At 37.7% G+C, this 16793-nt stretch overlaps 1 protein-coding gene across 1 annotated transcript; it reads left to right on the plus strand.

Annotated features, from left to right (window-relative positions):
• Positions 1-3682: 3682 nt before the first annotated feature.
• lbhl (LBH regulator of WNT signaling pathway, like) lies at positions 3683-16636 on the plus strand. Its single transcript, XM_077248504.1, has 4 exons — positions 3683-3937; positions 11033-11108; positions 12768-13047; positions 15877-16636. Exons 1-4 carry the CDS (start codon positions 3816-3818, stop codon positions 15945-15947), a joined length of 549 nt encoding a protein of 182 aa, XP_077104619.1. The 5' UTR covers positions 3683-3815; the 3' UTR covers positions 15948-16636.
• The last annotated feature ends 157 nt before the right edge of the window (positions 16637-16793 follow it).

The following is a 16793-nucleotide window of genomic DNA, read 5'->3' on the forward strand; positions in this document are numbered from 1 at the left end:
ACCATGGCAACAACCACACAGCCAGTCCCAATGCTGTAGCTGGAGACACACTGCACCGCATAAACCATCGCAGCAAACTCAGAAACGCCCTTTTAATTATAAAGGCTATTGAGAGATATTTTGAGAAATGTCTCAGTCGGTGTTGTTGTTTTTTCAAGTCACTGGTTACCAAAATTGGTCAATAACATTATTCAAAATATCTTCTTTTGGAAGTCAACCTGTATGATTTCCAAAAGAAGATATTTTGAAGAATGTTATTGACATGAGGGTGAGTAAACAATGACAGGTTTTTCTTTACTGGCTGAATTAACCCTTTAGAGGAGTAGTTCACTTCAGAATTAAAAATTCCTGATAATTTACTCACCCTCACGTCACCCAAGATGTTCATGTCTTTCTTTCTTCAGTCGAAATGAAATTAAGGTTTTTGAGGAAAACATTCCAGGATTTTTCTCCGTATAGTATAGTGGACTTCAACGGGAACCAATGGGTTGAAGGTCCAGATGTCAGTGTCAGTGCAGCTTCAAAGGCTCAACACGATCCCAGACGAGGAATAAGGGTCTTATTTAGCCAAACCATCAGTTCCTTTTAAAAAAAGGAAATTTAAATGTATATACTATAACTACAAATGCTCATCTTGCACTAGCTCTGCGATGCGCTACGCATTACATAATCATGTTGGAAAGGTCACACAGGTTTAGTCAAATGCCCGTTACAAAAAAAGGTAAAACAATGATGAAGTTGGAGGAAAAAATGAAATGGGAGTTTTTTTGTCCTATCCTGTATACCTTTTCCTGTCATATTGACCGGAAAAGGTACGCTGACCTTTCCAACGTGATTACATCACGCGTGAAGTCGAGGATGTGCACCGGAGAACTATAGTGCAAGACGAGCATCATAAATGTTTTGTTTTTGTTTTTTAGAAAATGATTGATTGTTTCGCTAGATAAAACCCTTATTCCTCATTTCCAGTGCACTGCTATTGCGATACCAGTGTTTTCTGGGAGTCAAAAGAGCCCGACCTCAATATATATATGGCTTTGGTTGCTATTTCATTGAGAATGTGTGGGATTTCTTCCACTCATTGTATCGTCCATCAGGTGGGAACGGTGCAACCCATTGGTCCCCAAAATGGAGAAAAATCCAGTAATGTTTTCCTCTAAAACCTTAATTTCTTTCCCACTGAAGAAAGAAAGACATGAAAATCTTGGAAGACATGGGGGTGAGTAAATTATCAGGAAATTTTCTTTCTGGGGTGAACTAGTCCTTTAAGACATGTAATGTATTTTAACTTCTGTGCTGATTACGGACATCGGCGCCTCCTCCTGGTCACAGATAGCAGGACACCATGATTTGTTCCCATTCAGAGAACATTATAAAAGTATATTATCCACTTCTTCCAGCTGAATGGAGAAATGACACACATGAGCAAAGAGAGAGTGATTTACGTGCTTCTGCAACGGGCTGAAGGCTATTTTGGGAGAGATTATGACAGATGGAAAGACGGATGGCCTTCACATGCAGCAATCAGCTGGTTCTTGCGCAGAATATTTTCTCAACATCATAAAGATGCGGTAATTTGGCAGCTTCTGGTGGACATCACTAATCATCCAGTTTCTGTGTCCACTCAAAACATTTTCCATATAACGGCTGAAATGGCCATTATAAATGGCAGAATATGGCACGAACCAAACACACAACCTCTTTCAACAGAATGAAAATATTTCAAACGTTTTTCCAAAACCTGTGAGTCACATTATTTGGCAATACTGTGCATGGGAATCCATTTGTGTAATTTCGATAAATGTGTTTCCACATGTCATGATCTTGTCATGATCATATCATAAATGACTTTAAAAAAAATTGTTTTAGGCTACTTGTGTGTGGACATGTCAAGTCAAGTCACCTTTATTCAAGACAAGTGAACTGTTTCAGTTCACATCTATCCTCATCAGGGTCCAGTGACACTCAATCTCATTAAAGGGCTTGATTATGATTTAACGTTTTAATGTTGCTGTTTGAGCATAAACAACATTAAAAAGTTACTCAAAGTTCAAAGTAAAGGAAGATATTTGCTTTTAAAGAAATCGCTTTTTAAGGACTACAACAAACGTCTGGCAGGGACTACACGACATTCCTCCCGGGTTAGTGACATCACCAACCCTAAATTTACATAAACCCCGCCCCCGGGAACACGATTTATAGATTATCATGACAGAATATGCTAATCAATGACTACAGGATAGTTAACTCCACATCAGCAATATAAATTCATCAACTAACCATTCAGAAACGTCCTGTTGCATTCTACATGTTGTGACTCCGGTTTGAACATAAAAGGCTCAAAGTTTTTGAAGATTTCAGCATGTATCTGTGTGAGTTAATCGGAGCTGCTAACACACTAGCACACACAAGCTCTTGAGCACAACTGTTTTCAATTGATAATAAATGATAAAAGTTGATAATAATGTTTTTTTAGCAGCAAATCAGCATTAGAATGATTTCTGAAGGGTCATGTGACACTGAAGACTGGAGTAATGATGCTGAAAATTCAGCTTTACGTCATAGGAATAACTTAGCCTACATTTTAAAAATATATTCAAATAGAAAACAGTTATTTGAAATTGTAATAATATTTCATAACATTAGTGCTTTTACTGTATTTATGATGAACGCAGCCCTAAAGCATAAAAGAGACACTTTCAAAAGCATTTAGAAAAATATCTTGCCAACCCCAAATGTTTGAACACTGGTTCAAGAAATACAGCAACTAAACCAGCATGAAGTGTGTCTTCATAATTCTTTATAATTCAACTAGAGAAAAAGCTCCAGAAAAATTAAGTATCATCATAATTCATGCTACTAGTGATTCATCATAATTCATGCTACTAGTGATTCATCATAATTCATGCTACTAGTGATTCATGGAAATAATTAGTAATCCCGGAAAAACGTAAGTATTTAGTCAGCTGAATCTGCAATGACAAACCTCTGCACCCTCAAAACTATGTCAAGCCTGTTTATGTCGAAACTATGCTGGTTTAGTTCTGCTGCTATTTTTGTTTTGAGCTGAATATTTGAAAAAGCTATCGTAAAGGAAGTGGCACATCATTTCAGATCAAAAGCAAAGTTGTCTGATTACTCCTAATAAATCGCTTTAGTCTACACACTTATAATATCTGGTTGGTTCGGGAACCAGGTTTAGTCTGGGGGTCTTAAAATGCTCCCAGGCCAGTTAAGAAGTGTTTGTTTCGGATTAGTGCGCACTGGCACTCATCTAATCACTGTAAGTGTAGGGACAAATGCCTGATCTCAAGCTATATATATCTAACCCCTCGCAACCTATTACTTAGAACAGTCCAGATCTGGTGAGATGGATATTTTCATCTAATACAATCGCACAGGGTGAAAGAATGTTTAAGAAAGACAATTCTGAAGTTATAGGTTGCATCGGGCCGACATAAGATCCTCACTAGTGAGTGCACACCTGGAGCGTGTGCCAGGCCGGATCATAACCTTACGTCACCGACCCCGCCATACTAATCGACACAGACAGTAATCCAGCTCTTCTATAAAGCCTTTCTCCTCTGCTCAGGAGGAAAGAGAGAGAGAGAGAGGACAGGAGAGGAGTTTAGGATAAAGACAGTAAGGCAATCAGAGAGGGACATGACTGCTTGATGTGCTGTGACACTTCAGTGCTCGATTGGAGTATCAGCCTGCAGTGTTTTTACTATTGTTCCTGCCATTAAACCTAGGGTTGCAGGCCTCCATTGTGCAGTGTGCTCTCGGGCTTCGCGCTGGAAGGACGGTGCCCCCCGATGGGGCCTGTGGAGGGGCAGTGCTGTGGGACCAGCCCCTCTCTGCCCGCTGTTATCATCCCAGGCCTGGGCAGCGTGGAGCTCTGCAACACCCAAGAGGACGACTGCCTTCCCACAGACGGGTAGGACACCATACATATTCTGTGTGTGTGTTTGTGCAAAACTGAACAGATGCCTTGTGCTGGAAATATATAATAGGGGACAAACACTTATGATGTTAGACGCGGTAGATACGCTGGATTTATAGCTTAATGGCGTGTTTGTAAGCAGACGATGATTTAGCTTTTCACTGTAAATTATGTCAGCATTTTCAAGCGAGATTTGATTTGTAATTAAAATGAGTATACAACTATGTATACATTTTTACAGTAAACATTTTGAAATTTTTTTTTTTTTTTTCGCCACCACCCCCCCTCTTCGGAGGACAACTTTATTTTTAATAAAGCGAAAAATATATATATATATACGCAAAATTTTACAATACAGACAATACATTTATATATAGTGCGTAACTATTCACCCCATTTAGTGAAACCTAGAGTACATAAGTGAAGGGGGGATTATAGCGGCATGTACTGAGTGTACTTAAACAAGTATCAAATATGAAAAATGGGCAGTTGTAAAAATTCCACCCCATAATGCCTGAAACATAATCGTTTTTTCTCGTACATTTCAGGCTACTACAGCTGCCAGATTTTATTGTAAAAAATAAATAAATAAATACAATATATATATATATTGTGATATCTCCGTGATATGTTAAAAGCTTAATATATAGTACATCCTAGTTTACCTGCGTTCTATACAGGAAATATTGGCATGATTGTTTATATCATTGTAAACTTAATTATCGCGCAGCTCTATATATAAAGTTGGATAAAATAAAATCCTTGCATATACAGTACACTTACGTTAACCAATAAATACTATACAGCAAATCTCTACTGCCTAATTTTTTATTTAATCACAAAAAAGTGAGTATATTCTCGCACAGCTCTTTATATACAGTTGATTATAGTTTATAGGTGTGTCCAACTTTATCCGGTATACTCACATAAAGCAATATGTATAGCAACTGTTGATTGCTTGTATCATCGCAAAATGTAAACTATATTATCACTCAGCTCTAATCTGCTAAATACGACTATAAGGCATGAAGATATTATAAAGCTGATATATAAATATGATATGATATATAGCTATATTATAAAAGTGAAGCTGCTGATAGGTGGCTTTGGAAAACATTCCAGGTTCATTCATGATCACATTTTACACAATTTTTTCCACTTTTATTACACAAAACAACTTAGAGCAACTTCAAAGTGCTTATAGTGCTTTTGTATTCCCTGAATATCAAATTTATGATCATTTTGGGATGACAGTATAATTTTAGTGCTATTTTCTCAGTTTAATCAACCTGCGTTTACCATATTATCGGTTATAGTTATAAGACTCTATGTGCTAGTTGCTCCAAATGGCCACAGAATGATGAGTGAACATGTATGTTATGGGCGTAAAGGTGTGGTAAAATCCAGCTGCTGAATAAGAGACGTGTGTCCTCAATCTGTGAGCTAAAATGTTGATAGCATGCGTAGCTGCTGCCTCGTGCCGGAGAGAAATCTGTTCCGTTAGCTTGTTAATGACTTACCACAGACAGCAGGAGCAGGCAGGATTACACCGCTAACTGCTAGGCAGCTGTCGTCACACACACATTAGCAGATAAGTGACCTCCAAAGGTTTGTGTGAAAAAAACGGTTGTTTCACAAACAGTGAACGCGGTGATGAAGTTCCTCTTTTGATGAACTGACTGAAAGAAAACAGAATATAAAAAAGGATAATGTTCTGGCAGCTATAGTCATTATAACAGAATCCATTTTAGCTACATTATCCCTACGTATGTCATATGATCTACATGTGGCCAAGAAAGAAAGATGAAAATGTTAAGTAAAGTTAAGAACATCACTGTTAAATTCTGATGCTTTGTCATTTTGATAGAGTGAAGTATGAACTGTAAACAGGTTGTGGATTTTCAGAGAGAGCTGATCTTCATTTAACTATACTTGCCGGTCTCTGATGGCTTCTGACACACACACACACACACACACACACACACACACACACATTTATGATACAGGTCTTCTGGCTTCCTTAATCCCTGTCAAGCCCCTCTGAGAGAAAATAAACAGATTTGGAAAATGAAGGACAAAAATAATTTAAAAATAACCTATCCTGTAAATACACACAAATCTAATTTCTGTGAAGGATTAATAAAGTATCTATCTATCTATCTATCTATCTATCTATCTATCTATCTATCTATCTATCTATCTATCTATCTATCTATCTATCTATCTATCTATCTATCTATCTATCTATCTATCTATCTATCTATCTAAGTTTCAGCCCTCAAAATATATCAGTTATGCAAATAATAAATAAATAAATACCGTTTTGACCTATGGTTTTGACAGATCGCTGTAGCGTTTCAGGTCAAGGGGCACGTGACCGATCCTCACTTCCGCTTCAAGTTAAAGGACGAAGTAAACATGAATGAATGTTAGAAGGTAGGCCTATGTTGATAGAAAAAGTACAACTTACTATAATGTGTGATGTGTCGTGTCTCATGTAATTGCCCAATCAGGGTTTGAACTGCGGAAAGACGTCAATATCAGCTCATGTCAAAACGTAACGTTACCTCAGGAAAGTCAACTACAAAAAAGAAAGGATTTTGCTAAATATATGCACTATATTACATTTTAATTAGCATATATATTTACTTAATAAAATACTAACATGTTAAATAAATCCGTCATGAAAACATTTTAATGACAGCCACCACTTGTTTATATTTCAACAACGAATTTGAGTAGGCTATAAACACAATTATAATATTAAAAAGTTGAAATAAAACGTGCAATTTTAAAATGTGTTAAGCTTAAATGTTAAAAGTTTTTATTTGAGTGTTCATTAGCCTTAAAATAAAAAGCAACTGAATGTAATCATTTGGACTCCTTTGTTAATTTTAACGTTTAATATTATGTCCCAACTGACGGTTCCTTTTATACTTTATAGCATTAGTTGAGAGATTGTCTTCCTTAAGAAAAAATGACATGTAGGCCTACTTTCGAATCGATGTCAGATCAAGAGTTTGTGAAACTCTTCTGTGGTGGAAATGTCACTTGTGACAGCTGTAATTTTTAAATAATGTATACAAATAATTTTCTCAAAATAAATATTTCCTGTGAAATGAAGCACACAACAGATGGATCCTTAATGGCCTTTCCTACCCCAGAATTCAGTGATGACAGGATTTTTTGTTTTTGAGAGAGAAATTGCAGAATTACTCGTTTAAACGCAAGTATTGGGTTTCAGCTTACTCAAATATATAATGACACGAATGTAAGGGTGTGTTCACACTTGTAGTTCGGTTTGTTTGGTCCGGCCAAAAAAAACAAACAAAAAACATTTAGTCCTGGTCTGCTTAGCGTTCAGATTGGCATTTTTATCACTGAACCAATAGATACTGTAGCTAAAGGCATTGGGATACGTTCACAACCTGATTGGTCGGCTTTTATGGCGTAGGCCTATTGCCTATTTTGAGACGAAACTTACCGAAAATCTAAAATAATGCTGTTTGCTTGGATAAACGTACTTGTTGTATGTGCATAGCTACATATTATGGTATTTTGACAGGTATTTTGCAGCAGGAATCACTCCGTCACACACAAACAAAGCTTTTCTGACACTTGTGCTGAACTATGATGGGCAACATCGGGACTATGATTAGAAAAAAACTATATGCGTGAGCATTCTGTCCTTTGAACCGCACTAACAATCACAGCAGGGTTCATTTTAAACATGCCAAGTGTGAAAGTGATTCAAATGCTGACATATCTTACTAAGATGCGATTAATATATAGTGTATACTCTTTATTATATACGGAAATGGACCATGGTGAACATATTTAGACAGTTTATGAAACCTGTTTTGTTAACAACGCTCAGTCCGACCTTTCGCGGCCTTCGAAGGATGCAGCCTCTGAATTGGGACACAGCCCTAGTGATTGACTCCAGCACAACTCATGAAATTCAGTTAGGCCTACATCAAGGCTTTAATGTGATTGGTTAACAAGGTGCACGTGATCCCTGCTATCGCCAAATAATAGTACCATCTCTGCTAGAAAGTGTGTTGGAGCTGGTTAGAGGTAAACTCCGCAGGATTCTGACCCTCCAGAACCAGGATTGGACACCCCTGGTTCACACTGATGAGCATGTAGTGATTATATGTATTTTCATAGTCTATCATTAAATGCCTGGATCAAGGACAGGGGTAAACATTAATATCTTTACATAAAAGGCTTTTAAAAATAGCAACAATAAACGATGAAGGCATGGAAAATCTTTAAAAGAAATTATAAAATTATGTTTTCATAAAAATCAACCCCATAGAGGTTACGATCTACTGTAGAGTTCACCAAAGATGAAGAAACACCTACACATTTACTTGCATAACTTTTTAGAGAAGTTACTCAAAGTGCAAACTACAGATAATGTTCTGATAGTCACTGAAAAAGTCTAATTTATAACTCCTTCCTTCCTACTAACATTTGGCGGTTTAGAATGGCATACTGTTTATTTATGCAGAACATATTGGTTAGAAATTCTTTGTATGCACTGAATACCCAGATGACCCAAGGTTTCAGCATGGTCCCATGGTGTTAGTCCCATAACCTCAACATCTGGCTGCAAAAAGCATTGTTTTTTTTAATGCAATGAAATACTTTTTGGATAAAAGCATTTGCCAATTTTGCCTATTGTCATACATTTTTGTTTTTGATTGAATACTCACTGCACAGAATATATATCCCACAATGCAATGCGCTCAACTTGACATTCCATTTCTAATGTGAAAAATGAACCAGAATTAATAACGACGGTGATCTATTCTTTATTTGCAAGATATTTTTACACAAAATTGGATTTAAAAGCAAAACAACGGTATTTATTTCCACGATTATAACTGGAATGCCACTCTCCATCAACATGATATCATGTGACATGCAGCAATATCACTGTTCTGTGTTGCATAATGCATGTTGTTTTAGAAACTATAAAAAAGTATAGTGCATAATGCACAGTGTTCTGTAAGTAGTTTTCATATCTGCAGTGGTGATGGCCCATAATGCAATGCTCTTATCCAATCTGCTGCTAATGAAAAATGACTATATGAGAACATAATCCATTTTGATATAATCGGTCACTGGCTGTCTGTTATAAGCATTGTAATCCGGGTGTTCAGCAGGGGTTTGAGAGTGGAACGATTAGTCACAGGTCACCTGGGAGCAACTGCGATTAGCAAATCCTACATAGGCCACACCAACAGACCGCCTTGTTTCTTAGAATTATTTTTTAATTCACGTGCCTCGTAATCTTTTATCAAAATATCCTCCCCTCCCTCTTGCAGCAACATCCTTTCTCTTCACTGATGATGAGGGCAGGGGCAACCTGTCACTCACATGAGATCCACCAATAGCAAACCACAACCATACAATCAATTCCCCATGGACAAAATCAAGTCCCGCCCTCCATGTTTTTTATTGCACGAAAAGCCGTTTCACTCGAATATACATCAAAATAGGGAGAAAAGACTATCACAATTCCTTTGCATGCCAATATAACACAAGCAAGGGTGCTGTTCCACAGGTGATATTCAAACATATATTCATTCAACAGTTGATAAACAAGATGTTTTTACATTTTAGACACAATATTGCCATTTACTTTGTGTATTTCTGCTCCGCCAACTGCAATAATTCCAAACAAAGTAAAAGCCATACTTAAACACTGGATTTCAAAGCAAAACACAGTGGCGGTGTTTCGTTCCTGAATGAATCTGCGTTATTGAATGAATCAGTTCAGTAAATCATGCATACTCACTCATAAAGACTGTGGCTGAATTCGGAATAGCATACTACTCATACTATTTACACCAGATAAAGCTTAAGATATATTACTAGCAACTGTAAGAATTGCATGTTAGTATAATGATTAGTCCTGGAGGCAAGCTGGTTGAGAACCCAAATGAAACTTTAATTAACAAACGTGAACAAACACAAAACAAAGGCATGGCAAGGCATGAAACAGAAACAAGAACAACAACAGGAAACATTCAATACTAGACTAGAGCTGTGTTCCAGTCCAAAATTGACATTCCCTTCACTCGCTAACTTCCCTCCGTCTCATTCACTCGGATGTACCTCATTGCTTATGTTTCATGAGTGCCCACTACTGGCGGAAACTGCAATGGGCTGAACTGGAACATCCTAAGCCCTTGATCACTTGGAATCAGCTATGGAGTTGATTTATTATTTAAATTTATTTCCCTTTAAGGATTTGTTTAATGCAGCATCTAAATGTATATAGATGTGTTTGGGTTGTTTTAAATTAAAAACATCATAATTAATATATCATAGAGTTGTTTGTGGTGGTGGTGATTATACAAGATCTGCATTGACGTCACAATCGGGTTGCATTGTGGGATATGGAGCTGCCTGAAGTGTACATATGAAGTAGACTCGCTCCCTCGGTCAAAATCGAGGGAGCGAGGGTCTGTCCATTTAAACTTCCCTCGTCCACTTCACGAAGTGGAACGCACTTCAAAGTTACGGCAGGGATTCCCCTGAGGGGAAGTGCTTAGGGCAAACATGAGGGCGTAAATAAACAGACTAATTACTAGACAAGGGACACTTGTGAACAATTAAACAATGAACCAATAACAACATGACACATCAGACAAGGGAACACATGGCAGGATCACATGACTTGAACAAGGGATCACATGACATACATGAAACAGTAACAAGGAACAAAACCCAAACCGTGACAACTATTCCAAATTCAGGCCCTTAATTTTGTTCTCGAATGAATCAGTGTTTTGAAAGTATTGGTTGAATCAATCAGTTATAAAGACATTCAGTTGCCGCCATCTACTGGCGTGACGATATAACCTACAGAAAGAGTCCAAACTTGCATACTTTTGTAGCTGCTATTCTACATTAGCCCATCATTAATGCACAAGCAGAGTCATTCAGACAGTTACAGTCCTAGTGGATGTAGTATACTAAAGAGCAATGAGAAGTAGATGTTACTGTGTCATTGCTATTCCAAACTTTTACATGTATTTTATTTTTCCATATTCCGTGATGTCACTCTAACAGAGGGATGGGATACCCAGAAGCCCAGGCCATGGATGAGTTTCCAGTACAGAGGAAAGGGGACAGACTGCCCTTTCAGGTATCAAACCCATCTGTCATCCTTTTATCTTTTCTATGAAGTTTGAATATATACATTCATTTTCTTTTTTCTTTTAGCTAACATTTAAAGTATTTAATATTATATTCAATATCATATATACATTTTTAATATTTAAAGTCACACATGTTCAACACTTTAGGCCACAAATCACATAAAAAAGCCACCAAAGGGTGCACAAACTCTGCTGGACGACAAGTTTGTATAATCAAGTCACCTAGTCCTGTAAAGCTTTGGTGACACAGGATTTAGCAATCTCTTTTTTTGCTCTCTTTTTTACTTGAGTCTATGATGTAACTAGTTCTAGTGCTGGTGTGTGTCTTAAAATTCAGTCGAAAGTTCGTTGGTTACTTCCACATGTGAACTGTCCAGTGGCAAATGGATTAAGAAATGCAATGAGTCAATTCTTTTTAAGCCTGGTGCGCACTGTACGATTGTGGCCGTGAATTGGCCGTCTGAGATTAATTTAGCTAATCCTAAATAAATCCTCTGATCCAGGGGCAAAATCTGTAGTCTTTGATTGCTAGTTCGACAGGTTCACCAACAGCCGATTAATGACCATTGCAATCAAATTGAACTAAAATTTTGAGACGCAGTGTGGCTGCTCCTGCAACAACCGTCAAATCAAAAACCAATAGGAGCAGTTTTGACTTTTATTCATTCCTACACTCTAAAAACTGCTGGGTTGTTTTAACCCAATTTTGGGTCAAACATGGACAAACCCAGCCATTGGGTTACATTTTTAAATTACATTTTTAACCCATTGTTTGAGTTTGTCCATATTTGACCCAAAATTGATTAAAACAACCCGGCATTTTTTAGAGTGTAGGATATTAATTCTTTATATCAACAATTAAAATTTCAGCAGTAAAAATGCTAATTCTTGATATCAGGAATTACATTTCCACCTGTAACAATGATAATTCTTGATATCAACAATGACTTCATCAATCGCAGAAATACAAATTCTTGATATCAAGAATTATCATTGTTACTGGTAAAAACTATATTTCTTGATATCTTTAATTGTATTTTCACTAGTTAAATGTCACCATAGGCTGCCATTCAAATTCAATTGTTGATATCAGGAATTGATTTCTTACTAGTTGAAATTTCAATTTCACTTACTATTCTTACTAAAATTCATAAATTTTGATATCAATAATTACGTGGTTAGGTGGTCCAGCATTATCAACATTGGCTCAGCCAATGACATGAGTTTGAGGCAGGACTATTTGTTTGAGCAAACAATAAGGGGAAACTGTTTAAAAACTGTTTTGCACTTTCATTTGGTACCACTAGTTGTTCACATCAGCTTTAAATCTCATCTGGGGACTTAAAAGCCACATATATTGCATCAATAATGTGGTTATCTTGTAGCAATGCTTATCCACATTTTGTTTTATTTGATATTACTAACTGGTTCCCATATAATAATAACCAATCACAAAGAGTGGATGAATGTTAACCACGTACTGTACCAACATTTCACAATGGTGTTGAGCTTTCATCAGTCACCTTGAGCCAAACGTGACCGACCTGAAGCAACCTCAAACAGGAACCCCTGATGTGCAAACACTGTTCAATACTAAAGATTTCTCCTTCTTATATTATCCTCTCTCTTTATCCCTTATTTTGCAGATCTTCCCAGATCCAGTAGAAGTAGTTTTGAGCACTGAAGGCACTCTGGCCTGCGTGCCCCAGGGGAAGGAGCGCCTGCCGTCCATCGTGGTGGAGCCCACAGATGTCAGTGAGGTGGAGAGCGGGGAGCTGCGCTGGCCCCCGGAAAACATGGACTTCGATGAAGATGAAGATCTGTTCTTGGAGCAGTGCATCCCTCCAGCGAACATCGCCGATTGGGGGGAGGATGAAGAAGAGAGCTCTGTCATTGAAAACCCCCAGCAGACCACTTCTCTGTTAGGTACTTACAACAGCTTTCACAACCATTCAGAACAAAAACTACGCCAACACGAAATGTTTTTATTTTTAGGATTTGGGGGGGGGGGAAATATGTCTTTTTTAGTTGTATTGAACATGGTAAAACATGTTAAATGGAGCTGAGAATAAGTAGCCTACTACTACACTCACCTAAAGGATTATTAGGAACACCATACTAATACTGTTTGACCCTTTCGCCTTCTGATCTGCCTTAATTCTACATGGCATTGATTCAACAAGGTGTTGAAAGCATTCTTTAGAAATGTTGGCCCATATTGATAGGATAGCATCTTGCAGTTGATGGAGATTTGTGGGATGCACATCCAGGGCACAAAGCTCCCGTTCCACCACATCCCAAAGATGCTCTATTGGGTTGAGGTCTGGTGACTGTGGGGGCCATTTTAGTACAGTGAACTCATTGTCATGTTTAAGAAACAAATTTGAAATGATTCGAGCTTATCCTGCTGGAAGTAGCCATCAGAGTATGGGTACATGGTGGCCATAAAAGGATGGACATGGTCATAAACAATGCTCAGGTAGGCCGTGGCATTTAAACGATGCCCAATTGGCACTAAGGGGCCTAAAGTGTGCCAAAAAAACATCCCCCACACCATTACACCATCACCACCAGCCTGCACAGTGGTAACAAGGCATGATGGATCCATGTTCTCATTTTGTTTACGGCAAATTCTGACTCTACCATCTGAATGTCTCAACAGAAATCGAGACTCATCAGACCAGTCAACATTTTTCCAGTCTTTAAATGTCCAATTTTGGTGAGCTCTTGCAAATTGTAGCCTCTTTTTCCTATTTGTAGTGGAGATGAGTGGTACCCGGTGGGGTCTTCTGCTGTTGTAGCCCGTCCGCCTCAAGGTTGTGCGTGTTGTGGCTTCACAAATGCTTTGCTGCATACCTCGGTTGTAACGAGTGGTTATATCAGTCAAAGTTGCTCTTCTATCAGCTTGAATCAGTCGGCCCATTCTCCTCTGACCTCCAGCATCAACAAGGCATTTTCGCCCACAGGACTGCCGCATACTGGATGTTTTTCCCTCTTCACACCATTCTTTGTAAACCCTAGAAATGGTTGTGCGTGAAAATCCCAGTAACTGAGCAGATTGTGAAATACTCAGACCGGCCCGTCTGGCACCAACAACCATGCCACGCTCAAAATTGCTTAAATCACCTTTCTTTCCCATTCTGACATTCAGTTTGGAGTTCAGGAGATTGTCTTGACCAGGACCACACCCCTAAATGCATTGAAGCAACTGCCATGTGATTGGTTGATTAGATAATTGCATTAATGAGAAATTGAACAGGTGTTCGTAATAATCGTTTAGGTGAGTGTATATTTACTGCTATACTACTACTACTACTATATTTGTAGGCCAACCCGAAAGATAGCATCACCCTGGTTCCTACGACAAAAACCCAATAGGAATTTCCCATTACTTTGTGGATTATTGCAAAAAAAAAAAAAAAACTAGGCCAACACGAAATGTTTTTTTATTTTATTTTAGGATTTGGGGGGAAATATCTGTTTTTTAGTTGTATTGAACATGGTAAAATATGTTAAATGGAGCTGAGAATAAGTAGCCCACTACTATATTTACTACTATACTACTACTACTACTATTTGTAGGCCAACCCGGAAGATAGCATCACCCTGGTTCCAACGACAAAACCCCAATAGGAATTTCCCATTACCTTGTGGATTATTGCAACAACAACAAAAATCTACTTTTTCAACCCAAGTTTCTTTGTTTTCCCATTTATTGACTGACACCTCTCCGGTTCCCATATTGAGAGAAATCGGGAGTAAGTGCAGAGGCATTGTGTTTTCTGTGTAAACAATACAAGCCAATACAAAAAAATGTACTTTATGTATTTAATCTCACTTTATTAACCAATGTCTTTGCTGCTGACTTTCGATGATCCAGTTCACCCATACCAATAAGCAAAAATGACTTCAGATAAAAATCACATTTGTGTTTCATTTCATTGTTTTAATTGCTGAAGAAAGAGTGTTGAACTTTCTTCTCCTGCGTCCTGTTCTTCTGCTATCTAGCACAGTTGAATGGTCAGTTTGAGCTGCGCCCTCTACTGTACAGGCGGGAGTCTGCACTTCCTTTAGCCCGAGTTTTATTCAATTCACTTTTGGTGTGAAAGGGCCTTTATATTTGCCAAAAATTCATATTTTTTGTAATTAAAAACCAAGCAAGCAATCCCAGCCCAGGTGAGAAGTAATGCAAAAGTAACTGAACACATTACTTTCTATAAAAAGTAACTAACACAATTAGTTACTTTTTGGGGGAGTATAACCATTACTTTTAAAAGTAACTATCCACAACATTGAATATAAGCATAATAGGAAAAATGTATAATATTTATAATATAAATGTTGAAAGTATAATAAGTATAATAAGTATAATGAATTGTAATAAATAAATAAAAAAATGCATACAGATTTCCCTACAAATGAAAGTCCCCAAATACCAGCAAACTGGAACAATGATGACAATGTGTAATAAACAGAGCGTAGGTGCCTGTGTAACCGGTCCTACTCGACCCGCTCCTAGCGGCCGCTAACAACGACGCTAAAGACCGCAGCGTTAGTCGCTAGCGTGACAATGGGTGTTTTGATGCAACACCATGAGTTTTTAACTTCTTCAAGAACAGCACAATCACAAAGGGTTACTCAATATGTATACATCACTAGTGCAATGCTCATTTTCAGTTCCTTCTACATGAGAGAATTTGCTCGTTTATATTTATTTTAGGTTTGTTTCATCTCCGTGTATCTGTCTGTCTGTAGATCTTCAAACGGAGGACTTTAGGGACGACACCCCAACTCTTCCTCCAGAGAGTGCTTCAGCTCTGAACTGAGGAACCCGTCATGTTCTCAGGGTCGGACATGTTGAACCTGTGCTGCCACGTCTCATGTAAATGAGTGTAGGACACTTTCCTGGGCAGAAGCTTACAGAGGAACTGTTTGGACCAAGCGACTCTGATTGTGGTCTGACTGTGGTCGCACATTAACACAAGAATCAACTGACACTTTTAGTATAGCAAAGAGAATGACGGCAACTTGTGAAGACTGTAGTCATCATGCAATATATATATTGTAAATAAAATAGTAGCTCATTAAGTCATCATAGGTTAATTTACTGCTTATCAGTTCTTTTCCCATTACTTTAGGAACTTGTCTCCATGGTTGTGTCTTTTTAATTGCAAAAATTAGTTTCGGTATGTTTTAACCAGTCAGCATTTTCACATTCCCCTTTATTACGCCGATCTGGGAAAAATGCTGTTAAAGAGGAAGGAACATTTTTGTGATGTTACACACTCAAATCAAATCATCTGTGGCAGATGGTTATATTATGGAGAAGTTGGAAAATGTTGTAATAGAATGTTTCTTTCAATGGTTTTTAAAAAGAAAAGATTTCTTTTGTACCGTATCTGTCCCCCTTTTCTTTCCCCCTTGTCAGTTTTTGTGTTGATGTATTTCAGTCATGTCTGTACTGTATAAAGCGCTAAATAAAGGTGACTTAAATGTCCAAACTATATTTTAACCATCAAGTGCACCTCTGAATAGAAAAAAAATTCAAGCAGTGAATTGTGTATGTTTTATAACAAACTGACAGTTTTACTTTGTGTAATGTTTTCCAAAGCAACTTTGTGAAGCATTTCTCTTTGCAATATGTTTTTCCTCAAATGGTTATTTCCAAATAA

The sequence above is a fragment of the Siphateles boraxobius genome, unplaced genomic scaffold (assembly GCF_051911475.1).
Source record: "Siphateles boraxobius isolate OS27281-9 unplaced genomic scaffold, OSU_SipBor_1 30, whole genome shotgun sequence".
NCBI lineage: Eukaryota > Metazoa > Chordata > Actinopteri > Cypriniformes > Leuciscidae > Siphateles > Siphateles boraxobius.

What these genes read in the sequence shown, in the direction of transcription:
- lbhl (XM_077248504.1), top strand. Translation starts at nt 3,816, where the DNA reads ATGGGGCCTGTGGAGGGGCAGTGCTGTGGGACCAGCCCCTCTCTGCCC. An exon ending in GACTGCCTTCCCACAGACGG is followed by an intron (nt 3,938 to 11,032) that starts GTAGGACACCAT and finishes TCACTCTAACAG; the next exon opens with AGGGATGGGATACCCAGAAG. An exon ending in GCAGACCACTTCTCTGTTAG is followed by an intron (nt 13,048 to 15,876) that starts GTACTTACAACA and finishes GTCTGTCTGTAG; the next exon opens with ATCTTCAAACGGAGGACTTT.